We start from the raw sequence: 26,052 nt of genomic DNA on the forward strand, positions 1-26,052 counted from the left end.
TACGAAGAAAAGTGCTTGCAGTCAGGTCAGGAAAAGAGGGTGCAGTGAGGGTGGTGGGTCCAAATTCTGCCCATACATAAGGCCTCTACACCGCCATGCAGTGACCCTCACTGCACCAGGTCCCTTGGGATAGGGAGAGAGGGAAGAGGGGTGAAAAGCTCCTAGGTAAGGGAGGGAATATTAGTCTCCATATTAAAATATAAAAATTAGTAATAGCGAGAAAGTGTTAGGAGATTATAAAAAGAGTGTTGATTTATATTCAGGGGTCGTACGAGAATAATAGCCTATGTAAAAAGACTTAGTGTAGGTCTAACCAGGAAAAGTGGGCCCTCCCGGTCGCACCCCATCAAAAAGAATTGGGGGTTATAAGCAATTTAGGGTTAGATCGTACGGCTGCTATAGGTAACTGCAGAAGCTAAAAATCAAACTGGATATAGAATATATATTAACTTAAAACTTCTAAGAATTTCAAGATGATCGTACAAAGAAAAGTGCTTGCAGTCTAGGTAGGAAAAAGAGAGTGCAGTCTAGGTAGTGGGGCAAATACTGCCCATATATAAGAGGTCTACACCGCCATGCAGTCAGGTAGACTGCACCAGGTCCCTTGGGTTAGCTTTCTGTTTCCCAACTCGGGATTATTTAAAAGCACTCTTTTCTTAATATGTTCTCGACAACTCCACACAATTTTTGACCGACCCCCCATATGTTCCGACCTCCCAGCATTTTGGCAGTAGACCTCAAAACATATTGTTGGCCACCAACACTCAAAATATCTGTCGTGCCAGCAATTGTCGGCAGATCGTTGCTTCGCCCATTAATCCACGCCTTGATATCGTAAACCCATTGAGACTTGGCTGCAGATTTTACTGAAACACAATCCAGCGGTAGGCAGCTCGCTGCATTGGCATTTTTACTCAATTCTCTGCGCTGATGTGCCAAAACCTTGGACAGGAAGAATAGAGCGATGCCAGAGTTGAAAGTATTCGACATCTCGGACGGTGAGTTGAGCGGGTGGCTTCGCACAATGCCGAGTATTTGTGCAGAATGAAACGCAATCTCACGAGCTTTGCGTTCGTTATCATTACCCCATTTGAGAATCTCCTCGAAGGCGTCGTCGGGGTTCAACTCCAGGTTGCAAATTTTCTTCACTAACACCATCAGCCTACCAGCACTGTGCAGGTGAGCCATATGAACCATCTGTAGAGCTCTTGCTTTACAAACGAGCTCTTCGTTCGACAGGAGGGCCGACTTCAGATCGTTGGAAGTCACATCAGCAAGCAAATCCATGGCTTTCAATATCTCTTCAATGCCGTCCTTAGAGCCGTACGAATGACACAATCTTCCAACCCAATCACCTCTTGTTAGATCAATAATATTGCAAAACCTGCGCAGCAGAATAAGGAGGGCCTGCAATTTATCGGTCCAGTTCAGTCGGCTGTGCGAGACGGATAGAGGACCAACAAGAAGTGAACCAAGTTCGGAGGGTGGTCGAGATTGCGGGACGATGGTCCAAGGTTGAATCGTATCCCAAGCCTGGGGTGTTTCTGCTTCCCAGAAAGCCGCGTAACACGGCAAATCGGAGGTAAGGTCGCAGATGTTGAGGTAAGGCCTTGTCCTATACATCTGAAATACGAAGTAGTCGTACTCGTAGACGAACCAGGCTAGACGCCGGTTTTGCTCTTCCTTGATCCACAGATACCATCTTTCGGCCATAGGCTTTCCTTGGTGTTCCTTCGCCTCCAAAGCTTGGCTGTTGGGGTTGGATGTTGTCATATCTGTCACATATCTGACCAGTAGACCTCTCAATGATTCGCTAGCTTCATACAGATATCCATCGCCGCAACAGTAACCGTGGATGCCTTGTAATAATAGCGATATTAGATAAGGAACGGTGCGAAGCTGTCGTGGGTTGATTCTTATCTATGATTTGATATCTCTTAGCTATTTTTCATTTTGGAAAACTGTTGAAAAAAGTTGTATCATACCAGTGAGACCAAGAGGTCATAACAAATGACAGAAAGACTAATGGCAAACTCAGCTGCCCCTCGAAGTCCGCTGAAGCGTGCCCCGACACATATCATCTCGAAAGTCAACAAAGGAAATTCGTCAGGGTTGAACGTCGGCCTATGTATGATCGGTATGATCTGCTCCAGTTAGTCTGCATAAAGCTTGAACTTGGAGGCCGAAGGTTGGATGTCATAAACTTGGGGTACAATATACCTGATCAAAATGAGCAAAGTATGAAGCAAGACAGTGACTGAGTCTGTCTGCATTGGGAAATTCACTCATATCCAATGTCTGCGAGCCGGGTCCCGTCGCATACGAATGTTGACGAATAAGCCATGCTTCAAGATTCAAACGAACGGACTCAGTTATTTCTGTTTCTGGTAGCCGGGCCAAGGCTCTTGCTCCGTCTTGGCAGTCGCCAAGTCCCCGGAGCTTTCGCCTACATGGCATTTCTGAGAGAAATCCATGTCCCGGACACGTCTCGAGGTCTTTATGCCTCTCCGATATTGGATCGACATGTGTGGGTATCCCCTGATTACTGACACTTGGTTCTTCGTCTCCAAGATCGTCTAGGGCAGGGTAACCCAAATTCGATTCATCGACGACAAAACTGGCGGGGGATAGTTCGTAGTCAGGATTGGCTGTGTACATTTGTCCTCTGTGCTCGGATGTAAGCTCGAGCATTGTCCAGTCAAAGTCAGGATTTGGTGCCCCGAGGAAACCAGGCGTATTGAACCACTGGTCACTATCTTCCTGGGGATAGTCTATCCAGTCTGATTGAAGCACGGTAGACACACATGTAGTGCTAGAGGCTTGACTCGGAAAGGACATATCTTCGACTGGATCTTTTGGTTTTGGATCAAGGAGTAGATTTGGCGGGGGTGGAAACCAGCGGTCTAAAGCGTCAGTTGAATCTGTACGCTTTTCGCCGCCTTCAGACCCCGTCTCGTCGATGTCGGATGTTGTTTTATGATACCTGCAGCTTATCCGACGCTTCATGCATGATGAGCACGTCGGATACCTGATATCACATTTAATTTTGGCGCTATTGCATCTCGTTTAGCATGCTTTGAGCAACTGAAAAAGCTCTACTTGAAGGAAATTTACCTCGCGCAGAACAAACATGATCGCCTCCGTGTGCGTGCCTGGGGCCTTTTTCTGCGATGAATCTCGGTGTGGCGAACCATACTGTCTCTGCAATGGGGATTATAAATCAGAACCTGCGACAAAATTCGAGAGCAGGAGGATATTTCGGCCATACTTGCGTGAAAAGCATTGTTTGCACGTCGCACATTTGAACGCTTCATTAGGTTGGACCATGTTTTTGATCCACAAAACGCGTTGGGTGTGGTATATTGGATGAGCTTTCGGTTATGGAAGGTGAATTACTGCTGCCGCTCACCAGTTGTGTGGCATCCGTTAGTTTGCAGGAAGGAAAGACGATGTGCAACTCCCCCAGTTCATGAGTAAGCCTGGGAGAGAAGGGGGGTGGCTTGCGGGGCTGCAGGATTAGCCCGGCCTGCACGGGTAGACTACCGCGGAGCGGAGAGGGTACAGCTCACGTTGCCGCTTATATAATCGTACACTCTAGTTAACTACGGGGGACGGTAGTTAGTTAACTTAGGTTAAGTTGGTTGGTTGCCTTCGACCGATAAGTAGTAATCGGTTTCCTGGCGGCAGATAATTGGTAGTTGGTCTATTGAGAATTTCGCCTATACTGCACCATTACGCCCACTAACACTAACTTTGATCGTTCAAAGTATGCTGCTATAAAGGTCGACTACTTTGGTGTACAATATTAGTCGACTTTTAAAAATGCATACTTTGAGCGATTCAAAATCCACTTAATCCCAGCAGCTTTTAGTGGATTAGTGGCTGGTAAATATTTTAATACTAAAAGCTTGGAAACAGGCGGAGCCGGGGGCGGCAAATACTCTCAATATGGGATTACTAATTTTGGGTGAAGGTAACTAGTTAACCAATTATCGTCCACCGCGGGTGTTAACTAGTTAACTAGTTAGTTAAGTTAGACGACTAGTTTGACTAAGCGGGAGTGCAGAAACAAAGTTCTGTTTGCCGGCTCCAGCAGCAAATCCAAGCCAAAACCAGACTGTAGACATTGACCGTGTAACTCCGCTTAATTAGCAATTGCCGTACAGGCTTATCCACGAACTACGAAGCTCACCCAATCGCGTATTCCTAATATCCATCGCGTATTTGATAAAGGTACGATGCCGTTATTACTGTATGGTGAACAAACTTATCGTTAAGACATTGCTTTATCACCGTTGCCCTGATTCAGGCTCACGACGCTGGAGAAGCTGTCATAAATGTGGCTTTAAGGACAGCAGCACTTCAGACAAAAATCCAGTTAGTATCTTACTGGACTTTTAGAGAGCGTTTGAGATCCTCTTGTCGTGGCGCAAACATTTGGTCTTTCAATAATTGCCTCCACCACCACCGTCTCCGACCCCACACGTAACTCCGGCGTCTCCGGCGTCTCAGGCGACCAATCAAAACCCCTCAGGTATTTTTGTTTGGCCTTCTATTGGGCACAGATATATATAGCAAACAAGTTGTCCCCTGAAGAGAAGACCTCGTTCCCTATGCGATCAACTCGTAACATCTTACCTGATTTCTTGATCGGACCACTTGACTACGCTGCACCTCACTCGCTTGTTTTGCGCGAGTTCAAATTTTCAGAATGGATTGTCTCCCAGCTTTCGGCACAGGGATCTACGAAGTGCTTGTGCCTACATTGGAAGTCTACACGCCCCTCATAGAGGCGAATGCTGCAAGAATCGACGCAGCCTCTGTGCAGACGTATAGCTACGGGGAGCACCCTCGCCAGAAACTCGACATTTACCTTCCAACTGAATCTGGGTCATCTTCCACAACTCCAAATCCAATTCTGGTCTTCCTGTACGGTGGCGGGTTCACAAATGGCGACAAGGTCAACCAAAACAAGCCGTTATTCTACAGAAACTTGGGATACTTCTTCTCCCAAAAAGGACAATTAGAGACCATCATCATCGACTATCGACTGGTGAAGCACGGTGCTAAATTCCCGGACGGCGGTGAGGATCTTTCAGAGGCTCTGGCCTGGGTTGATCGGAGGTACTCAGGCCAGAAAAGACCTCTGTTTATCCTGGGAAACTCAGCAGGAGGCATGCATGCCTGTGCTTGGCTTTTTGAGCCGATCTTCAAGGATACCAGACGGGCACTTATCGAGTCGTCCAATGGCATTAGAATAACTGGCATCGTGCTTGTTGGCGTGCTGTATCATTTTGGATACTCGACTGCGAGCCTCAAAGAGAGGCTTGCTTCCTATCTTGGAACTGAACTGGATCATTACTCGCCAATGATATCAGCTAGAAGGTGTCTTGAATCAGGGGAGCTGATGTCGGCGGGATTACCGCCAGTCCTGGTCATTGACAGCGAGTTGGACCCTGATGATATACTAAGAGCTACTCAAGACTTTATCAGTGTACTGAGGAAGTCAAATTACCTCGAGATAAAATACCTACAGGCCCAGGGGCACAATCACATAAGTCCTCCTCTTGCTCTAGGTACAGGTATTCCAGGTGAAGAGGATTGGGCCTTCCAGGTTCTGTCGTTTATCAATGGTCTTTTATAAATAGCAATTGATATACAGCTTTCATTAGAACTATAGAATCGTTGATATGTTGTGAAATGGCTTACATCCTGCCCTTTGTAGACATGGTCATTACGCCAACATTCGTATGGCAGTTAGAAATGTGAAAAGTTAGGAATATGGGGAACATCAACATCCGAAAAGGGTGAAGTGACATGGCGTTTTAGACTACGCATGCTTCAAACATCGATCAACATGTGAAGCATCAATATCCATTATCTGATATTCGAAGTCAATGGAAACAGGATGTTGGTACGTGGGATGCAATGATCTTTCAGGGTACAGTACGAATCTGTTATTTGCAGGTGAACTATAACTAGCTCTATCGTTGAACTAATCGTTCGTGCCCGTAGCTCAGAAATAACCTCCTAGAGATTTAGATGTTTGGGAGGTATTTCTCATATCGAGTAAACGGAGTTCCCATCACATCAGCCTTGATTTGAAGTGCAATAAATCGTCCAAAAAACCTGGCGTGACCGATAGTTCCCCCGGTGAACCATACACCCGGATCTAGTGATCGTGTTAGTCGAACCAGAAATTCAATTTCTCACTGCACGATATTGGCGATAAAACTTGAGTACAGAATAAAAACTTACGCCCTGGGAATTTAAACGCAGCTCTGAGTTCGCCTTCACCGTCCACACCCCAAAAGTCATCAACATTGTCAGCAACGCTCTTACCGATGTACCCACTAACAAGCTCACGTAGGTTTGCGACAAATCCTGTGGCAAAGACTATGACGTCTGCCTGTAGCTCTGTACCGTCATTGAACATCAGACCGCCGGGTGTATAGCTTGTGGGAGCCGCGTCGGACTTAATCTTGATCTAATTTTGACAAATTGAAAATGTAAGCATTTATTTTGACAAAAAGTTATCGTCAGTAACGAGCGATACAACGCAATGACACCGAAAGTGACGTAATTCATAATAAATATGACTCACCAGGCCTTTGGAGATCTTGGCGGAGGTACCGACGTCTACGTAGTGGCCACCCAACTTGTCGTAAAGGACAGATATGATATCCCCGAAGCGGTCGAGTTTGAATCCTGCCTCCTCCAATGCGTCAAATCTTTCACCATCTTCTGCGGCCATGGCGTGGAGCTTAATCATGGCGACTTTGCGTGAAATTGCGAGTGGGTTACAGAAATTCATCCGATCACCGACTTCTGTGGGAGTAATATGGTTATACATATCTAATTGAAGTTAGCTGCCGCCTAAATAAAGACAACTAAAGAGACGACGTACGGGCTGTGGTGGCCAGGTAATGCTCTGCTGGCAAGACCCCTATCGAATGAAATTAATCAGAGGTACCAGACGTCCTATTATGAAGACTCACATGTAGAACCTCTTTGAACCATTGTGACGGAGCTAAGGCCGGATTCGAGCATGTCATCCGCAACGTCGTGGGCTAGGCCTCAGGAATCAGTAACAAAACAGGTATAAATAAAATAGCACACAAACCAGTATTTGCTGTTCCTATCACCACTCCCTTGAGCCCAATCCAGTCTCTGGATGATTTATAGTCAACTGAATGGAGTATTTTTCCACGAAACACATCCTAATTTTGTTTCAGCATAGACTGCGCCTCCAAAGAGCAGAAAATTCAAAGCGGCTTACTTTGTTATCGTAATTAGGCATCTTCGGCTTGCTTGAGCCAGCTCCAACAGCAAACACAACATGACATGCCGTCAATGTGTGTATATGATCAGACTGTTTGATCTCACACGTCCATATCTTGTCCCTTTTGGACCAAGAACTCTTCACTAGTTCCATACCGCACTTGACATTCTATTTAAATCAATTAATAATGCCCCAAGGAATGTCGAAGCAACCTACAATGCTATAAGTATCGACAAACATTCTGTGGCCATTCGCAACTTGTTCTCTGGTGAGAAACTCGGGAAGATTTGCATTATATAGGCGTCCGAAAGGGAGGTGTGCTGGGAACAAGTTAGTCAGATTGAATGGCGCGTTAGAAAGTCCATACCGTATTCCCGAGCCGTGTGCACTATATTTTGTAATTAGCACGTTGCTTTCAAGTTTCGGGGATAAATGTACATTTCACAGCGTCATAACGTTTATCCCAGCTATCTCCAACATCTGGATACTTGTCTAGTATGACGTAAGAAACGCCCAGTGACTGCAGGTAGCCACCGACGCTGAGACCCGCTTGACCCCCTCCGACGACAATACATTGAAAGTGAGTGTTGTTGAAAGATAGAGCAATGTCGCTCGCTCCGTTGTTATCGGCAGTATCCGTGTTTTCTGTGGCCAGATTTGCACGTGCTTCGAGAACATCGACAGGAGGTTGGCCCTGGAGGTTCTCCAGTATAGTTCTGATCATCCAAACCTTCCAGGAACCATTTCCATCCATGTACACGGAGAGAAAACCTGAGCATTCGACCAATGGGTCGGTAGCCGTGGTTTCAAATGTGAAGGGGATATCGATCCAGGAGTGGTCTGAATTGATCTGAACAATCCTTGCCTGATCACCATTGACATGAATGTTCTTCGGCTTGCGGAGCTGGCACAACTCAGACCATGCTTCGTAAACGAGAGTTTGCGAAAAGAACGTTCTGAAAGTCCCCGTCAATGCTAACATGTCTCTCCATATTGCGTTTTCATCTAAGTCATCAGACTTCAAATTTGGGAAGTCAGTTTCCCAAAAAGCTGCCACGGCGGTGGGGTCGACGTCAAGCAGGTGCCGACTGGTTGGAAGCTCTCCTGGGAGATCTTCCAAGCGTGCAGCTGGAGTCTGAGAGCGAGTCATGATTGTTTCTACCATGGGCCAAAGAGATCAGCGAAGAAGTCGAATAACTGTCGCCTCACAATTTTCTGAAGTGGAATATTTCTATACTAAAGCAGTGCACAAAGTTGCTATACTGCGAAGTTATGTGCGTGTGATCTGCGCTAAGATCGGCTCCAGCAGATCAAAATGGTGTCTCATTACCGATGGAGCACATTTGTAATCTCTAACAAACCTCGGAACTTGAACCCGTGATGGCCACCGGAATTCCGGCGGTGGTGCTTGTGGGGGAAACGCCGACGCTTTGACCAGGGTATTAGACCCGATAGAAGGCGGTCGAGAGTTAATGAGTTGACTTTCTTTACAATAGACAGTCTTTTTTCACCATATGTAAGCGGGACTTCGGTCATTCGGCGAAACGCAAAAATCACCGGGGGTAGCGAAGAGCGGTCGGAGCCGGAGCGAAGGGATAGAGAACCCATGGCATCGCTAGCCCGCAGCAAATACCCGCCAGCTTAACTTGGTGATCTTTAGCTGTGTTCGGTGAGTGGCGTCTAAATGTTAGGATTCTCCCTCCCCCTTTCGGGTTTAGCGCCCCAACCCAGTCAGCTGTATATTAGGAGTTAGTTGCCCAATAGGAACGTAGTGTGCTTCCCGACTCTCACAAAAGGATCGCAATCGCCCGCGGTAGGTGGCAAGGAACAGTCCCGTGACTGATGAGTCAGCGACCAGTTTAGTGTGAGAGTCAGGAAGCACACTGCGTTCCTATTGGGCAACTAACTAACTCCTAATGTACAGCTGACTACGTCTGGGCGCTAAACCCGAAAGGGGAGAAGGAGAATCCTAACCCCCCGGGAACCGACGCAGGAAGCAAAAAGACAGAAGCAAAACATCCCAAACCAGAACACCGCCATTTCGATAAGTCCAATCACAAGACCCCAATCTGGCTCCTGAATCTCTTGAACGGTACCTCAGCCAGTGGCTTCGTGAAGCCATCAACTGCCATGTCCCTTGTGCCGATTGGGGTTGGGTTGATGATACCCCTGGCAGCAATGTCGCGGACATAATGATATCGAATATCAATGTACTTGGAACGCCTAGAAACAAATGACGTTCGAACAAGATCATTGGCACCCTTGTTGTCCATGTAAAAGGTGATGGGAGTGGCATCCGTTGCATACAAACCCATATCTGCCACCAACCTAGCAAGCCATTCAACCTCCCTCGCAGCATCCGAAGCCGCCGGGTACTTGGCTTCGTTAGAGCTCAAAGCTACAGAAGTCTGGAGGTGTGATCGCCAAGATATCGGGCCGCCAGCTAGAAGCATAACGTACCCACTACAAGAACGGCGTCCCGGTGTGAGGGGACCGCCCCAGTCTACATCGGTGTACAGTACTGGTGGAGACAACGTTCCGCTGCCTGGTCTGAAGACTATTCCAAGTTGTTTGGAGCCTTTTAGATATCGAAGAACTCTCCGTTGTGTGGATAGAGTCTTCTGTGTTGGTACAGTGTTGAACTAGGCCAATAATGTTGCAACCCTTGCGATTTCAGGTCGCGTATAGGATGCAAGCCATTGCAACGATCCCGTCACGCTCTGGTATTGTCTCTTGTCGATACTCGGGTCATAAAGATCGTCAGTGACCAGACCCGGTTCAATCTGAGTGGAAACAGGATAGCAATCCGACATTCCTGTGTCCTCCAAAAGATTGTCGATGAAGTCAGGCTGCGACAGCTTGATGCCTGCCTCTGTTTGTTCAATGCGAAGCCCAAGGTAGTGCTCCATTTTGCCAAGGTCCTTAATAGGGAACTGTTTTCCCATTTCGGCAAGGACCCATTGGATCTCGGTGCAGTTGGCACCGATGATTCCGAAATCGTCGACATGTGCGGTGACATACAGATCCGGTTTCATCTTGTGAATGAATAGCCCTGCATCGTAAGGGCTGACTCGGAAGCCAATTGCTTCCAGTTTCTCCCGGAGGGTGTCGTACCAAATCCGGGCTGCGGGTATAAGGCCATAGAGGGGCTGTTGAAGCTTGCAGACGAGAGTGCCTTTTCCGCCTTGCTCAAATTCATGCGGTTGGCGCATGTAAACTGAATTTGGCAGCTTTCCATTCAAGAAAGCTGTGATGGCATCAGCTTGAGCTATATGCCATCCATAATGTCGGCGGCAGCGAATAGCTCCAATTTTGTCGATGCCATGACAACAGGTGCTGCTGTTTCGCCCCATAGCGATTGATGTCCGTTAGAAATATCTCCACGGATCACCCACCGCGCTTCATAGCGCATTGAGCCATCGACTGCCTGTTTCTTCGCGAATACCCACTTCCCAGGGATAGGACGCAGCCCAATTGGGACGTCTCCAGTGCGAACTAATTCCCAAGTGCTCCGCGCGTACAGATCGTCGACTTCCTTGCGGCATGCCGCTTTCCAAAGCTCCCGATCGGCGCCGTCCATAGCTTCCTTGAAGCTTCTTAGCACATCAGCTGCCGACTGAAATGTCTTGGTCATAGCTGTGAAGACTTTGAGGTCTTTCGCAGGTCGTATCCAATTATCATCGGTGATTGGATCCGTAAGCTCCTCGGAGCTCACCGAATCAGGCGTTTGTTTAGTCACTTGCTCCCCCCTTAAAACGGGGTTCGCATGGCTGCGCCTGTCGGCCGAATATCTCCAGTATTGAAGATGCGGCCAGTGTCTGGATCTCACACGGTGTAGATCGAGGCACCATTGTATCCGACTACGCGTCCCATTTTCCCTCGAGGTTCTAGCTTCCCAGTCGGTTCGCTCGTGCCATAGAGGTGGTACAAAACGCTCGAACCGAAAGGAAGCAGGTAACTCAAATCAGCAGCGATTTTTGAGATTGCTTCGATCGGGATCCGGGTGTCCTGTGGCTGAATGCTCTCATCGATCGTTGTTCCACCAGGTGTAGGGTTATTGTAGAGAGGAGTGCTCGTCGGGGATATATTGGCCATAAAAACCGCAGCGACTAGCGCGTGAAACCAGAAGGTCATTGGTAAACCTGATGCTATCCATATCGCGCGGGCCTTCTCCAATACCACTCGATTAGGTCGTTCTGCGGTGCCATTCTGCCACGCAGAATAAGGGTTCGATGGCTCCCACTGGCATCCCCACTCTGTCATCATTGATTGTAATTCTCCAGATCCGAATTCGTTGTCAGATCGCAGAAAAGCAGGTGTTTTAAATCCGAGATTGTTGATGTTCTGACGCCAATGTCGCAGGCGTGCAGCAATTTCGCGTTGGTCTCGGGAGACCAGACCGTAAATCCATCGGAATCGCGTCGCATCGTCCGTGATCAGGAGGAAATATTTATAGCCATGCCGGGACTGCAGATTTGCCGCTTGAGAAGCGTCATCATCATCTAAGAAAACGTCCCCGCCACCCACGATATCAACGTGGATGCGCATTAATGGCCGTGTGGCTCTTGAGGCCTGCCGACGACTGTATCGTCGGGTTATATTCGCTTAGAGGCATACTTGGCAAGGCGGTTGGGCCTTGTCGCCCGTGATTTTCACTCCACTGCCTGGACGATTGGCAAGGTAGAGTACATCTCGGTAATTGAGATGTCCAAGCGTGACATGCCATTCCCAAAGAGTCTTAGGGAAAGCAGATTTAATGTCGATCGAGGCTTTTGAAACATGTTCATATGCACTAGATGGCTTAGCCTCAACGTTGCTCTTTGCATCAGAGCTGAAATAGGCGACGAGCTGCTGTTCGCCAGCTGTCGGAATAGGCTCGTCAGAGTCAGAGGTCAATTGTGAATTAGCCGGAGTCGCTAAAGTAACGAAGGCCTGAGTAGAGACCTTAAATGGTTCATCAGCGGTGAATGTGTAAACACCGCTTGAGTTTCGAACGGCAAAGAATCGCTGCTTCGATAGGTCCTCCAAGACGTAGTGGAATGGAGGTGTTGAATTCTTGTGAATAATGAATCCCTGATCATGCAGAAGCCTCGGACACAAGGTTGGAATCTGCTCCAGGAATATAGCGGACGTCTTTCAGAGTGACAGTTAGGCCATTTAGCTTCATATTGATTGTTCCAACACCAATAGCGCGTTTCTTGTCCCCCCAGATCGATCCGATCCCTTCATTACTCTTGAGTGGAGTGTAGGAAGTAAAAAGTATTCGGTCTGATACTACATAACGACTTGCGCACATATAAAAATACCAATCACCACACTGGCGACTGTTGGTATTATTGCTGCTACTGGAAATTGCAGACTTAGCCTGTGCCTGCGGCTCAACTATAAGGCCCGGAATATCGGGAATTGGATCCCCGTTGCGCCCACGTATTCGGCGGACTAAATCAGCATTATCTTTCAACCAGTGTATTGGCGCCTTCTCGGGGTTCTTTGACCAGCAGCGGGAGGTATCGTGTATCGCTTTCGGAGCCTGACAGTAGTTGCAGCGTGACTTCAGGGTTCTGTCAGAGTCCGGTTTCTCAGACGACTTTAGCTTCTCAGGATTCGGCGTGGATGTCGATCCCTTCGGGGCGGAGACCGGGTCTTTCTTCTTCGGTCCTTGCGTGATTGCACGATACTGAAGAGCTCGCATCAATTGCTTGATGTCCAGGTTGACAATCGGCTCTCCATTTCCCCCGGTCGAAAAGAACTCGTCTAGCCTTGTCTTAATAAACTGCGATTGCCAGTTTCCAAGGCTCAAGATAAACAAAGCATACTTGATATCATCGACTGTGACATCAAGGTCGTCCAGCGCCGCCATGTAGGCCAGCCACTGGGCTTGGTGGGACATATAATCCGATCCTTCCAGCTTCAACACACACACATCGCGAAGAACATTATAGCGTTCTTGGGCTTTTGTGATGCCAAAACCAGTCACCACGGATTCCCATAGGGCTGCGGCATTCTTGGTCCGCTGTGGCGGCATGATCTTCCGTATTTCCACACTGAGGGATTTGAGGATTTGGGCGTGTAAGGCATCGTTGATAGCGTTCCAGGTTGCCCGCTGCAATCTAGAGTAGGAGTTCGGAGGCTGTTGTTGTCCCTTAATCAAAATGCTGTAAGGAGAGACCGTGAATGTCAATTAGAGACGCATCGCTTAGAGTATTCGTCTTCCACGCAATGAAGTTGTGCATGGTGAGGGTCGTTGGTTTATGCTCCCAGAGGTCCCACCGACAGAATGAGAACGCAATTTGAACAAAAGGCAACAACGGAAAGGCCTGATGAATCGACAATTGTTTCCCCTCCTGACCCATCCTCTCTTGCCACGCATGAGGAATTAGATGCTGCGAAAGGTAATGACACGCCATAAGACATATATTGCCTCTTGGAACTTACCGATTTAAACGGTCCAAAATCAGATACAAGTTAAGGCAAAACTTCAGTGTTCAGATTCATTGTTTTAGGTGATTCTGTGAGCTGTGAAAGCTTTTTCGGTGATGCCATAATGCGCGTTTATTGCAATAGATAAAATAGATAGCAGGAATAAATATCCGTCGCACCTTTAACCTGCTAATAGATAACATACGCGATTGATTTTCCACGTGTCGTCTATGACGCCCAAATCTTATTTTCCAATCTACACCTAGTTAATCTTTCTGTACGTTCAGACACAAACTCAAATATGATGATTTGTGCTATAATTGCTATATTGTTTCCCCTTGATCCTTTCCAGGTGCTGTAGTACTGATTTATAACTCGCGTTTGCCAATATTCTCTTAGCAACTCAAACGCTCCACCTTTCTCGTTTCAATATCATAAATCCAACCAGTGACTGGAATGGATATTTTAGATAGAGGGTGAAGCTGCAAGAACCGAACATCTTCTCTTACACTTTGTTCCAGTCTCTCCCTCTCGCTTGTCCCGCTGGGAAAGGGGAGAAACACGGCGGCCTCGGCCTCTTGATAAGCACCTGTTTTCCAAGCGCCCCCGGGGACAGTTGGGTCATTCTTTAATACCAATTCACGAATCAGTTCATCCGTGATCTTGAGGGCAGTACAATCTAGTAGTGGCCTATGTCAGCGAGCGCAGTCATATTGACAACATGAAATGATCACCACAAACCTGTATGGTGTACAACCATAATTTCAGAGATATGCTGCTTCGTGTTTGCCAGTAGACAGTTCAGAAGAACAATAGTACGGAGCACACCGGGATCTGCAGCTCTTCCACCTTCGTTCCGTATCACTGTGGCTTCTTGCTCTGTGAGCTTGAAGAAATGCTCAGGGCTGCAGCGAGCATCGCAACATGTTACGATAACGGCTCTGGAACGACTCCCAACTAATGGATTTCGCTCTGGGAACAGGTGCTCGGCATAGTGTTTATTAGCGGCGACAAAGTCGAAATCGCTGTAGTGTGTCTGTGACGCCATTTCCCTGTCTGCTCCTTAGACGCAAGCAATGAAGTAAAACTATGCAAAGAAAACTAACCAGATTGTCAGCGCAGAAAACTCCGTGGCTGCTATCGACGACAGTATAGTGAAATTTTAATCAACGCATACTCATCTAGTTATAGAAGTGAGACCGGCCTGACCTCTCGTCAACCACTACACGTGTACGTCCGAAACTGCCCCGGTGACGATTTGTGCCACCGGTATTCCACCACTTCTCCGCTGCCTCCGCCGTTGCCGCCACCACCGCTCCGTCCCGAGAGGACCGAAAAATTTACATCAGCCTCTCCGCCTTGATCTGTCTTCTGCCTAGGGACCAAGCCGGAGCGGAGAGATATAACTCCCTCGGTAAGTCGATTCAGTAGATCTAAGTACTATCGAATTTCGCCAGAATAGATTTTCATCCTACTACATCACGATTGTCAGACAAGCCACGAGGAAGCAGAAATGACGACAGACTCGCCATCCGCAGGGCCCTCAACGACCCTAGGTCGCAAGGCTTTGAAAGCGCATATTCAATACGACTTTGTCCAAGCGAACCAAGAGTATTCCGAAAATGGCACTGCAGATGCCCAGCAATTAACCTCAGGTCCTCGATCGAGAACAGCCATCATTACCTGTGTTGATTCACGGTCCAGTCCAGAGCACTTTTACCAATTGAAGGAGAATGATGCAATTGTTATTCGCAACGGCGGGGGCAGAACGAATGACCCCGGGGCAATTCGATCTCTTGCTATTATACAAGCTACCAGCGAACTGAAAGAGATCAAAGTCGTACATCATGCCAGTAGGTGTTTCATATATTGAGCTATCTTTCTTTCGACCTAAATATCACGGTTCTAACTTCTTCATTCTCAGATTGTGGCTCTCTGTTCTATACGGACAAGTGGACGAAGGACATGGTGACGGAGAACGATGTTCGGGCTCCTGCCGGGCCGTACAGGGACGGGTGTGGTTGCTGGGTGCAAGCTATTTCTTTCTTGCCTTTTTGTCGAAAGGATGACGAAGCGTCCGATGATGAAATTGTGAAAAACAGCGTTAAAGGTGACGTAGAATATCTACGGAACCATCCGCTTATTAAACCGTCTGTGTTGGTTACAGGGTGGTTTTACAATCTGGCAACGGGCATAGTGGAACCAGTTGAGTGTTGAATCTATAGGAGAAGAATACACAAGGATGGTTTGAGCGAATAGTCTTGCAAATTTCGATGAAGTTAAGGAGTTTAAGCATGCTGTGTAAGATATCGCACTAATTCCTGGGTCAAGCATGTAAACTGCTTTGAAGGCTCCGGCCGGGAGACTAACACGCCTCTATGCTTTTGCTTCTAACAAGCTATGTGAAGTTAAGCATAATCTATTCCACGTAGAGATGCCTCGGCCTATCATTTCAAGGAAAGAAGATATCAAGATGAGACGCATTGAGATAGTATTGAAATAACGGGTTTAAATAAGACCAATAGCGTCGTAATCGAACCAAGAGGTCTTGTTGGCAATTTCATATTTGCTAATGGCAGAGGATTTTGGCTGATAACAGAACAATCTCTCACGTGTTTACCGCCTATTCAGAATCATTTTTGATCAAGTAATTACTTTTGTCGGCCCTCCAGGGGCCAGAGTTATGTACATTGTATTTTAGGGTATCTTTCTATCTTTCAACCACGTCCGTCCGCCTCATTCTCTCCGACTTCCTCTTCCGCCAAATCCACAGCATGCGACTCTGATGCGGGTTCGAAAAACGGTGCGTACTTGCTCTTCATTCTTAGCTTCTTACCGACGAAAAAGAATCCCACCGGGATGGGGACTAGACAGGCAGCGACACAGCCGAGGAGAGTAGTAGCCCACTGAATACCCATGTTTTGAAACATTTGGCGCGAGAAAAGGGGGAAACTGGCTGCCACCATGGAACGGCAGAAGGTATTCGCGGCGATGGCCGAGGCGGCACTAAACAATTTATTGTTAGATACATTCTCACAAGTCTTTGCAGATCTGCGGGAGCACTCACAACATAAGGTAGGTATCAATCAGATAATTGAACAGCTGGATGAAAATGATCAAAAGACCAAATCCAGTAAACAGCCCACTGAGCGTGGGCACGATCCAAGGGATGTCGTTCGTAAATCCAGTCCACCCAAACCAGAAAATTCCAGCAGCGAATAGGGCGCCACCGACAATTACAGGCGGAAGGCGCCACTCGGGGACTGGAATACCTCCATTTTTATCCAGTTTGCGATTGTATGCTCTACTAGAAATGATAATGTAGGAGCCGGCAATCAAAAGGCCGACTACTATTCCAAAGAGGGGGAGGCCACTGACCCTAGCATTCATACCGTGGACCTGTTGGAAAACAAGAGTATAGGTAGCCAGGAAGCAGTAGAGAAGGCTGTAGATGAAGGTGAGGTAGATCGTCACTGCCAAAATAAGTGGCTCATTGACTAAGAGCCGCAGTGGACGAGAAAAGTTGTTGATCAGCAGATCCCGCAGGTCAACCTCGATTTCTTCCTGCTTCGCGTGGATGCCCCAGTGTTTGGTGCGCGGGCGCAATTCCACGGCCTTGTCCACAAGAAAAACGGGAGGATAAGATTCCTTGAGGAAAAATAGGTTCATCACGAAAGCTGTATATCCCATGAATGCTAGGATATAGGCAGTCTAGCGCCAACCTAAGTAAGACATGTTGATGAAGCCTCCGATGAATGGCGCGAGGAGAGGGCCTAGAAAGACTGTGCTAGAGAAGCACGCAATAGCAATACTACGTGTGCGGTTATTGTAGATGTCTGAAAAGACAGCTGCTACAACAGCCAGGGGTGAACTGCTAAAGACACCACAGAAGAAACGGCAGATCATCAGGGTTTGCAAGTCTTTAGCGACTGCCACGCCCGTATTGAAGATACCGAACCCGAGTATAGCCAAGATGATTGTAGGGCGACGACCTTTCAGTTCAGATAGAGGAGCCCAGATCAATAGTCCGGTAGCATAGCCGCAGATGTACAGTGAGCTAGACAGAGTTGAAACCTCGAGGCCAACTCCAAAGACCTTAGCAACGGCTCTAGAGGAGGGGCTGAAGATTGCAGAATCAAATGTTGAGCAGATACTAGTAAATGCCAGAATTGTGCTGATCCACACCCTGAAGAAAGATGCATCGTTAGTATTCGACTTGATATGAATGGACCGATGGGAAACCTACTTCGTTTTTAGTGACTAATTTTGCGGGTAAAGAGGATCGTCCGGTCCATCGAACTCTACGACATAATCCTCTCGGTTCGGCAGCTGTGGGGGGTAAGGCTTGCCAGCACCGAATGCTGGTAAAGGAAGCTTTGATGGTCGCGACTTGACGCTCTCACCCACGGTCATGGAATGTTGAAGCCGTTGGGTCTCTATGCGGCTCAGGGCCTGAGAGAGTGTCGATTGGCGACGCTCTAAGTCAACTTCTGTATTCCGTGACTGCTGCCTGTGAAAGTTCGGGTTGTATTCGATAGAGCTACTGGAGCCAGTCGACAACATACTGGATGTAGACGTCGAAGCCCTAGCGGCCTCGGCTGATGTTCGAGGCTCCTCCTTGCGCCAGTTTGAGGATTGGCGCTTGGCGTCCGCCTCGATCTCGGCCATTTCGAGGTCTTGGTCCATTGTGTTGCGGTCTTTGCTCATGGTGACCGTGTGATAAGGATGACAGGCAGTTGATGGATGACAGGCAGTTGATGGATGACAGTGAGGGGTGAGAGTTTAAATTAGCGCCCCAGATGCTATAGCACGTCGAACCACCTTCTCGTGCAGACAATGGAGTGAGCCTGGACAAAGGGGTTTTTTGGAGGGGGGGGTTTCCCAGGGAGCGACCAAGGCCGCCAATATAAACAGAAACCTCGTCTTCTCTCATGATAGGGCTCGCACAAGATAGCGCCAAGATCCCGACTTAACCGTCCAGACCCACTAATCGACGGCTTCTTATCCTCTTCATCTAGGGTTCGGAACTTAAAGTAGAAAGATGCCCTGATGACAATGTAACGAATTTATCCGAAGCACCTCTTCGCGGAGGCTCTCCATTGGATACTTCAATGCCTCCTACCCATATTCTACCTCCTTATGTGTAAAATATGCCGTCACAGAACTTGCATCAACATCCTGATAATGGGTGCTAGAAGGAAGCTCCCCTGGTAGTTCTTCAAAACTTGCGGATCGGGTTTTAGAAGTCATTGTTACAACGGTTTGTTAAAGAACTGTCGTGTAAAATCTAACTGTAGCATTTATCGCATCTTACCAATGATTGGCAGCTTCTCCCTAAGACTGCCGTGCGAGAACTACATCGTCCAATGAAGACCTTGCCCGGGATTATTAACTTAGATGGAACACTTCCGCTTACTAAGCCACCGGAGTGCCGGTGGTGGCAAGCCCCAACCAACCTTGGGCGGTAATGTTGGATTGAAACTAGGCAAAACGGATTTTATCATCTGATGATCATCGTACGAGACTAGCGTCAAGTATATAGAAATACGCCAGGAGATACTAGGTTTTTAGCCAACACGGGCCTTGCGTGTTCGAATCCCCAACGCAAGCCCACACGAATAAGCCAAGACAATATACGTCTTTTCCCAATTGCGCGGCATTTGAAAATGTCAATCATTCTTCGCATTGCGGTATGGGGTGCTGGCATATGGTTTCTTCTCTTCTTATGGAATCACATTATTCATCCGCTTGCCAAGTTTCCAGGACCACGTATCGCCTCGTTTACCAACCTCTGGAAAGTATACCATATCTGGCGTGGAGATTTGGAGAAGGTTCTATTACACCGTCATGAGCAGCATGGCGATGTGGTAAGAGTTGGGCCAAATCACCTGGATTTCAACAGTAGTAGTGCTGTGACTACCATACTCGGATCAGGGCGTTTGTTTCAGAAAAGGTTCGTTCGCAGATAGATCGATCGATTAATGCAGATTCTCAACTCTTCTCAAGTGCATTTTACGATGCCTTTAACGCCCTGAGACCTAATCTTTTCGGAACGCGAGACGAAGACATTCACTCCACAAGACGAAGGGCTGTAGCGAAAAGCTTCTCTGCGCAAGCGGTCTCTAAAATGGAGAAGTACATGGACGAATGCATGGTCAAGTTTGTCGCGAGACTCGACCGTGCAGCCGTTCACGGAGAGATAATTGATATCAAGTTATGGATTAGCTTCTTTGTGATGGATGTTTTAGGGGAACTTGCGTTTGCTCGATCTTTTGAGCTTCTCGATGCAGGTCCAGAGGGATCGATGCCTCCGTTGAAAGAACATGTACGCGAAAGCCAGACATCTTTAGATCTTGGCAAGATGGAATATGCTGACTCAGCTAGGTCCTCCTAGCCACTATTTCGGGGCAAGTTCCCTGGATTATTCCCCATATCAATCAGATTGCAGCGCTCCTACCGTTCGGTCCTCTGAGGAAGATGATGACGGGGCGGAAGGTGCTTCGTGAGGTACGAAATTTAAAAAAACCTACTTGAAATTCAGCCAGAGAGAGCTAACTAGCCACAGCGCGCGGTTGACTGCGTGAATGCTCGCCGATACGATTGTTCGCAGAGACCAGATCTTCTGGGTCGGCTCCTGGGGCAGTTGGAAGCCGGCCACGACTCTAGTGGGCGCTGTTTCGACATCGTTGATGTACAAACTGAAGCATTTGGATTCATAGTTGCAGGCTCGCATACGACAGCTGCAAGCACCACCTTGCTTCTTTGGCATATGCTTCATCATCCAGAAACAGTGAGACGCGTGGGGGAGGAAATACAGTCGCTGACGTCTGTCGACGGTAATGCTGTGTATCCGTTTGAGGCTTTGAAACGCCTGAAGTATCTCCAGGCTGCAATATCTGAGGGCTTCAGGGTCAATCCTGTGTTCATTGCACCGCTCATGCGAGTGGTACCAAGCCATGGCCATGATATTGCTGGAGCTTTTGTACCAGGGGGGACTGAAGTGAGCGTATGCAATCATGTTGTGCATCACAATGGAGACATATTCGGTTCTGATCTGCACAAGTTTATGCCGGAGCGATGGTTTGATGCGGAATTTTCCGGTGCTGCCAATCTAATCACATTCGGCGCAGGGCATCGAGCCTGCATTGGGAGGAATATCGCAATGGCTGAAATTTCGAAGCTGATTGCTACCCTCTTATCTCGATATGATATTGAATCCGTTGATAAAGACAGGTTGGAACAAGACATCGAGACACTCGAGTTAACATTGCTCCTACGGTGAGCTTCGGCGCAGCAGAGTTGAAAGGGCCACTCTTGGTGAGACTTTTGAACCGCCAGTCTCTCTAATTCGGAGAGATGCTGTGGGGAAATGGGGACCTGCTCAGTTTGTGGTGGTACCCGCAGTCCACAGTAGGGCCTACGCTATTGTCATTTAAATACAGCGTCACATCGCTTTTCCATGGATAGAATATAACTCTCTTCAAGTAAATCCGTAAGCTCCAATTGAGGAATTTGGGCTTAGTATCCCAAATGGCGCATACAATAAGCGGTTTCTTCGGCAATGTAATGTTTTCTTCCAAAGTCATCTCAGCCCAAAGTCATCTCAGCCTAGCTTGAGACCATCGCCCATCGACGGTACATTATCGAAAACTATGATGATGATGATGATGATGATGAATTCATTTGCCCGATGTAGCTCGCTCTAAATATATGCTGCTATGCGGGAGTGCTATCGGGCCTGCCGACAGCTTTAATGTGGTTGCCAGCCCACTGAGCGACTATTTCATGGGGCTCGCGGTGCGAGATCCTAACTGATCGCCCTGGAACATATGCAAAAAAAAAGGAAACACAGATATGCAAACATGACAAACAACAAAAGGAAATTCAAAACGAACGTTTCTAGCCGTGCCTTTCTCCCCACCCATACCGTACCCGTTATGGGTGCGCCACGCATCCCCGTCACCCACACATCCTCGTCACTTTTTAAAGAAATCGTCGAATTAATCAACCAAACTAGCTAGTTATCAATGAAAAATAGATCTCCTGCCTCTCTAGCCACTCTCTCGTTTTCAATTGCCCTTTGGATACTCTCCTCCGGCCTCTTTGTGGGTGTATATCCATACACATTCTTGAATTGCTTGGCTAGCCTTCTCTCATCTTTCTCTTTCTCTTTCTCCCTTCTAATCTCAATTGACCGATTTGCATCGCGTGTCTGTAATATCCCATCTTTGCTAAGTAGTTTAACCTTTCTTAACTAAACCTATTCAGATGCCAATTAATCTACCAAATCTTCTAGCTTTGTACAGGAAAGCGGGGAGATATATGTTGCTTTCTTTAAATCGGCTCTCGACGTTTTGCAAGTCATTTTGGGCGTAGGATCTGCGTTCACTTGGAATACTGGTCAGTATGCATGTATCTTGCAAGCCCTGCTTCGACTGACATGCCCCAGTGATCGAGGCTTCGGGAATCTTCGACGCGGCACTTAAGGGCTTCTCGAAAGACGCAGTCAATAGCGCGATCTCGTTTTCTTTCACGATTGCAAAAGATAATCTTCTTACGTAAGTTTCCTCAGGCATCATGTCCTACTTCTGAACGATACTAAGTGGCCGTGCAGTAGCTAGGTGGCCTTGGGTCTTGAAAACTCAATGTCTAGTGCATTTGGTTCCTTCTTTACAGCTTGGGAGGCTACGGAAACAAATTATCAGAAGGAGATTTTTTCAGAGGATAACGATACTGTTATTGTTGATCTCTGGGATGTGCTACAAGACGGCATGATCAGCACTATGCCCATTGACATTGACCTGTCAAGCATAACATCAGAAGCCCAGAAAATTGTGTATGGGCAAATGATCCCGCTTGCTTGGAGTGTAGCTCCCGGCAAATTCGTCCCATATATCTTGTAAGGGTTTTACCCTTAAGTTACTCAGCCATGATACGGCCGGACTCACAATTCACAGAAAAACCGGAGATTCATGTTCATCGAACACCCCGGGTGACATCTCATTCTGGATTACCTCCGACGCGGTCAGCAAATCAAAAGTCTGTTGGAACGGAAACACGTTATACGTACTCGGTGTCAGTTCGAGCCCTGATTTGCTTATTTCGCAAAACCAGCCAGACTTGGGCCCCGGGTCCCCTGCACCTTTCGTTGCTATCCCAGGAGGGACAACCGATGTTCTCGATGGAAATTCATTCGGCAGTGTCATGCTGGATGATATGGTAATCAGTGCATACTCTGGATACTTACAAAATGGCAACAGGAATGGCTATCAGGTGCCATCAAATGGAGGATCTACAGACGGCCTATTCTTTTCTGGGGGCATCCAAACTGCTGGGTTCTTCACCTTGCAGTTGCACCAGCATTTATAACACGTTGATGAACATAGCGAAGGGCAATTCAAATGGTGGAAAGTCTTGGCCCTGCGAGTAGATCATAGCTTACTGAAGTGTTCAATTCCGGCTCTCTTTTTGACATGAAGGTGGAAAATGGGGTGCTTTTATAATCAATATAACACTCCTATCTTCATAAGAATAAGCCGCGGATTAGTAAGGAAGCGTGAAATAACGTAATTCCCGGTCGACTCGGCCACCCGGTCGTCCCGGCCACCCCAAAACACCACACAAGATGCTGAATATTAATTCATCTATATTTCAACCACCAGGGGTTTATTTCTGTTAAAATTTTAGCATATACATTTCTTAAGGTATAGGAAGAGAATATATAGATTTTAGACTCTTCAGACTATTATTTTAATACTTTACCATAAAATACAGCGTAATTTTGACGTTTCAGATTTAAATATATATATCTCTGGTACTACTTAGACTAATTGTCCTGTACTATATCAGTAGTCTAGAAACACTATTCAGATTATGTATACTTAATATCTTATCTTAAATAGATATAGTTGTTGAGATATGAAGTTGTACTTTGTAGCATTTAGTATGGTGTTTTAGGGTGGCCGGGAGGACCGGGTGGCCGAGTCGACCAGGAATTACGTTAGCGGGAGTAGCAGACAGCAATCCCGGCGACAGGCGAGCCTAGGGAGGAATTCACGACTACCTAGTGTGGTGGAATCTAATTAAGTCTGGGTTCCCGTGTAATCGTGGGCCTAGTATTATTAAATATGTCTTAGACTCTTAGTGCAAGATCTCAAGATACAGCTGGAGGGCCGTTTTCGATGGGAAATGTGCGCAATTTCTGGAGAAGTGAACAACAATCATAGGAATCAGTTATCGCATTCAAAAATCGGTATTGCTACAGCAATACAAGCTTCACAAACATTGTCAATTGGGAAAGCAGCAGATAGTCCAGAGGATTTATAGATGGAAGATCAAATCTAGAGATTTCCTTTAAAAATGTCGAGGATAGTGGAGCAGTTATTTACAGCTGCCTCCTATTGGTTTCTTCCGTACCCCACTTTTTCTTTGTTTTTTGTAGGTAATCATGGGGTTCCGAGACAACACTCAAAGTCACGCTCGAGTATCCATCCCATGGACCTGGTCCTCCAAGACATGGAGGAATTGGTTCCATCCACATATCAACTATGAACCAACTCTTCAGATGGGTATTTAACATACCCTCCGGCCTGCCACTCATTTTATCTACAATCAATCAATTCTATTCTGTCAATTGTACTGATTGGTTCCCCTTCCAAAAGAATCCCCACTCATTGCATACCATGCCGTACTGTATTAGTTTGTTCTGATATGATATCCCTCGCGGGGTTTTACAGTAAGTCCTTAACTGGTGTCGTGATAGGCGACGTATCAAGTGTCAAGGCCCGGTACTCGGAAAGGTTTGACGGTTGAGCTCCTAGAGATGGTATTCAAACCACGCCAACGCCTGCAGCAAAGCTTGTTCTTTACTCCACCTATTGGCCGCGATACTAAGATCACCGCGAACAGCAAACCCATGAGCAACGCCGCTGAAAAGATTTATCTGATATACTTTTTTCCCCAAAGCGAGCCTCTGTTCTGTCTAATGTCTTAGTTCTCGGGGAAAGATATCATCAATCTCTGAGTATGACATTAGTAACGTTGATACTATGAATTTTGAACTTTTAATTAGTTCTTACCAGCGGCCGTAATGGAAAGCGGGTTCTCAATGGACTCCAATTCCTCGAATGTGATGTAAGAGGGGTGCGCAACATATCCCACGTCTATTTTCTTAGCCTTAAGAAAGCGAGCCGTGTACTACATCATTATATCAGTCTCAAGCAAATAGCCACGTAAACAGGTAGATTTGTATGGCCTGTAAGGGGATATACCTTTGCACCGAAACAATATCCGGCAGCCGCGATCTTCTCCACACCCATCTCCTCACGCATGAACTTGATTGTGCTATCCACAATAGGATCTACCTGTTCAACACCGTGTCGTAAAGCCCAGGCAGGAATGTTGACAGAGCCAGTCTGAAAAACGTCCAGTGGGAGCGATTCGCCATCCAGGAGATCGGGCAGTACAGCTAAATATCCATTAGAGGCAAAGTCGTCGGCCAAGAGCTGGCTATTCTGGCGCAATCCAAAAACATCGCTTAACAGTAGTACTGCTCCCTTGTTTCGAAGTCCTTCCTTCGGCTCTGCGACATACGTCCTCACTGTCATTTCCAAATTAGAAAAGCCTAGACTAGGGAACGAGGGCGTCGCCACCGCCCGGGCGGGGGAAAAGCGAGGGGGAAGGGAAGGGTTCACAAACCGCCATGAACATTTCGAATAGACCCGGATGGTGTACCATCGTGCTTAAAGCCGACGAAGCAACACGGGCCAGGTGGGTTGGATGCCATCCTCAATTGTACTTCGGCTGCCATTGTTAGCAAACGCTCTCGCACGCACAGAAACACCACATACAATATAATGTATGTGTATTTATAAGTAGATTAATTATTGAATGAAGTACAACCTAATGACTATGTATGGTAGCTAATATATACTGGTGTTGCTATATCATAGCCAGGTCTGTATCGAGAATAGTGGTGGTTAATTGCCGCTCGACCATACACATCAAGGGCTTTTGCGGCTACGTTACGTCATTGAACATGTAAGCGAAACCATTAGCCATTATCTCCGCCACAGCCGCGGTAAATACCCACCCGGGGTATAAGTGCAAGACTGTAAACACCGCGCGAGCGGGAAATAGCCGACTGTGGGGCAAACCTCACCTGAGATTACATATGCATTTGTTTGAAAGTCGGTTAGACCGAAGGCAAGTGAGAAGCAATGCAAGTGTATACAGTCGTTCCACTCGGGCATGCGGCAAATTGTTCCCCGCAAGGAAAATGAGGAGGGCAATTTCGATTTTAAGCGTCGGGACTAGGTTACCGTTTATCCCGACGCCCCAGTCACTGGGCT

At 47.2% G+C, this 26,052-nt stretch overlaps 12 protein-coding genes across 12 annotated transcripts; 4 read left to right on the plus strand and 8 right to left on the minus strand.

The window, feature by feature from the left end:
• Nucleotides 1-863: 863 nt before the first annotated feature.
• On the minus strand, nucleotides 864-1,773 carry N7458_001046 (uncharacterized protein; the record flags this gene model as incomplete). The annotated part of the gene is made up of 2 exons (XM_056904429.1): nucleotides 864-896; nucleotides 943-1,773. 2 exons carry the CDS (start codon nucleotides 1,771-1,773, stop codon nucleotides 864-866), a joined length of 864 nt encoding a protein of 287 aa, XP_056768536.1.
• A 2,938-nt stretch (nucleotides 1,774-4,711) lies between these two features.
• N7458_001047 (alpha/beta hydrolase) lies at nucleotides 4,712-5,644 on the plus strand (the record flags this gene model as incomplete). The annotated part of the gene is made up of 1 exon (XM_056904430.1): nucleotides 4,712-5,644. The coding sequence occupies one exon, from the start codon at nucleotides 4,712-4,714 to the stop codon at nucleotides 5,642-5,644; it is 933 nt and encodes a 310-aa protein (XP_056768537.1).
• Nucleotides 5,645-6,038: 394 nt separating this feature from the next.
• N7458_001048 (flavin-containing monooxygenase) lies at nucleotides 6,039-8,447 on the minus strand (the record flags this gene model as incomplete). Its single annotated transcript, XM_056904431.1, has 10 exons — nucleotides 6,039-6,172; nucleotides 6,259-6,487; nucleotides 6,605-6,855; nucleotides 6,908-6,946; nucleotides 6,999-7,070; nucleotides 7,124-7,220; nucleotides 7,280-7,450; nucleotides 7,499-7,602; nucleotides 7,650-7,670; nucleotides 7,721-8,447. 10 exons carry the CDS (start codon nucleotides 8,445-8,447, stop codon nucleotides 6,039-6,041), a joined length of 1,845 nt encoding a protein of 614 aa, XP_056768538.1.
• Nucleotides 8,448-9,336: 889 nt separating this feature from the next.
• Nucleotides 9,337-9,735, minus strand: N7458_001049 (Ty1/Copia family ribonuclease HI; the record flags this gene model as incomplete). Its single annotated transcript, XM_056904432.1, has 1 exon — nucleotides 9,337-9,735. The coding sequence occupies one exon, from the start codon at nucleotides 9,733-9,735 to the stop codon at nucleotides 9,337-9,339; it is 399 nt and encodes a 132-aa protein (XP_056768539.1).
• A 189-nt stretch (nucleotides 9,736-9,924) lies between these two features.
• N7458_001050 (uncharacterized protein) lies at nucleotides 9,925-10,191 on the minus strand (the record flags this gene model as incomplete). The annotated part of the gene is made up of 1 exon (XM_056904433.1): nucleotides 9,925-10,191. The coding sequence occupies one exon, from the start codon at nucleotides 10,189-10,191 to the stop codon at nucleotides 9,925-9,927; it is 267 nt and encodes an 88-aa protein (XP_056768540.1).
• Nucleotides 10,192-10,683: 492 nt separating this feature from the next.
• On the minus strand, nucleotides 10,684-10,916 carry N7458_001051 (uncharacterized protein; the record flags this gene model as incomplete). Its single annotated transcript, XM_056904434.1, has 2 exons — nucleotides 10,684-10,777; nucleotides 10,804-10,916. The coding sequence occupies 2 exons, from the start codon at nucleotides 10,914-10,916 to the stop codon at nucleotides 10,684-10,686; spliced, it is 207 nt and encodes a 68-aa protein (XP_056768541.1).
• Nucleotides 10,917-11,107: 191 nt separating this feature from the next.
• N7458_001052 (integrase catalytic domain-containing protein) lies at nucleotides 11,108-13,515 on the minus strand (the record flags this gene model as incomplete). The annotated part of the gene is made up of 4 exons (XM_056904435.1): nucleotides 11,108-11,854; nucleotides 11,900-12,355; nucleotides 12,381-13,437; nucleotides 13,472-13,515. The coding sequence occupies 4 exons, from the start codon at nucleotides 13,513-13,515 to the stop codon at nucleotides 11,108-11,110; spliced, it is 2,304 nt and encodes a 767-aa protein (XP_056768542.1).
• Nucleotides 13,516-15,215: 1,700 nt separating this feature from the next.
• Nucleotides 15,216-15,919, plus strand: N7458_001053 (uncharacterized protein; the record flags this gene model as incomplete). The annotated part of the gene is made up of 2 exons (XM_056904436.1): nucleotides 15,216-15,555; nucleotides 15,627-15,919. The coding sequence occupies 2 exons, from the start codon at nucleotides 15,216-15,218 to the stop codon at nucleotides 15,917-15,919; spliced, it is 633 nt and encodes a 210-aa protein (XP_056768543.1).
• Nucleotides 15,920-16,419: 500 nt separating this feature from the next.
• Nucleotides 16,420-18,409, minus strand: N7458_001054 (MFS transporter; the record flags this gene model as incomplete). Its single annotated transcript, XM_056904437.1, has 4 exons — nucleotides 16,420-16,708; nucleotides 16,770-17,397; nucleotides 17,425-17,888; nucleotides 18,003-18,409. 4 exons carry the CDS (start codon nucleotides 18,407-18,409, stop codon nucleotides 16,420-16,422), a joined length of 1,788 nt encoding a protein of 595 aa, XP_056768544.1.
• Nucleotides 18,410-19,368: 959 nt separating this feature from the next.
• N7458_001055 (uncharacterized protein) lies at nucleotides 19,369-20,984 on the plus strand (the record flags this gene model as incomplete). Its single annotated transcript, XM_056904438.1, has 4 exons — nucleotides 19,369-19,655; nucleotides 19,709-20,027; nucleotides 20,087-20,209; nucleotides 20,262-20,984. The coding sequence occupies 4 exons, from the start codon at nucleotides 19,369-19,371 to the stop codon at nucleotides 20,982-20,984; spliced, it is 1,452 nt and encodes a 483-aa protein (XP_056768545.1).
• Nucleotides 20,985-22,347: 1,363 nt separating this feature from the next.
• On the plus strand, nucleotides 22,348-23,071 carry N7458_001056 (uncharacterized protein; the record flags this gene model as incomplete). The annotated part of the gene is made up of 2 exons (XM_056904439.1): nucleotides 22,348-22,601; nucleotides 22,630-23,071. The coding sequence occupies 2 exons, from the start codon at nucleotides 22,348-22,350 to the stop codon at nucleotides 23,069-23,071; spliced, it is 696 nt and encodes a 231-aa protein (XP_056768546.1).
• Nucleotides 23,072-24,518: 1,447 nt separating this feature from the next.
• On the minus strand, nucleotides 24,519-25,511 carry N7458_001057 (uncharacterized protein; the record flags this gene model as incomplete). Its single annotated transcript, XM_056904440.1, has 4 exons — nucleotides 24,519-24,679; nucleotides 24,781-24,898; nucleotides 24,973-25,325; nucleotides 25,400-25,511. The coding sequence occupies 4 exons, from the start codon at nucleotides 25,509-25,511 to the stop codon at nucleotides 24,519-24,521; spliced, it is 744 nt and encodes a 247-aa protein (XP_056768547.1).
• Between the last annotated feature and the right edge of the window lie 541 nt (nucleotides 25,512-26,052).

The sequence above is a fragment of the Penicillium daleae genome, assembly GCF_028827525.1.
Source record: "Penicillium daleae strain IBT 16125 chromosome Unknown utg000002l_segment0_segment0, whole genome shotgun sequence".
Classification (NCBI taxonomy): domain Eukaryota; kingdom Fungi; phylum Ascomycota; class Eurotiomycetes; order Eurotiales; family Aspergillaceae; genus Penicillium; species Penicillium daleae.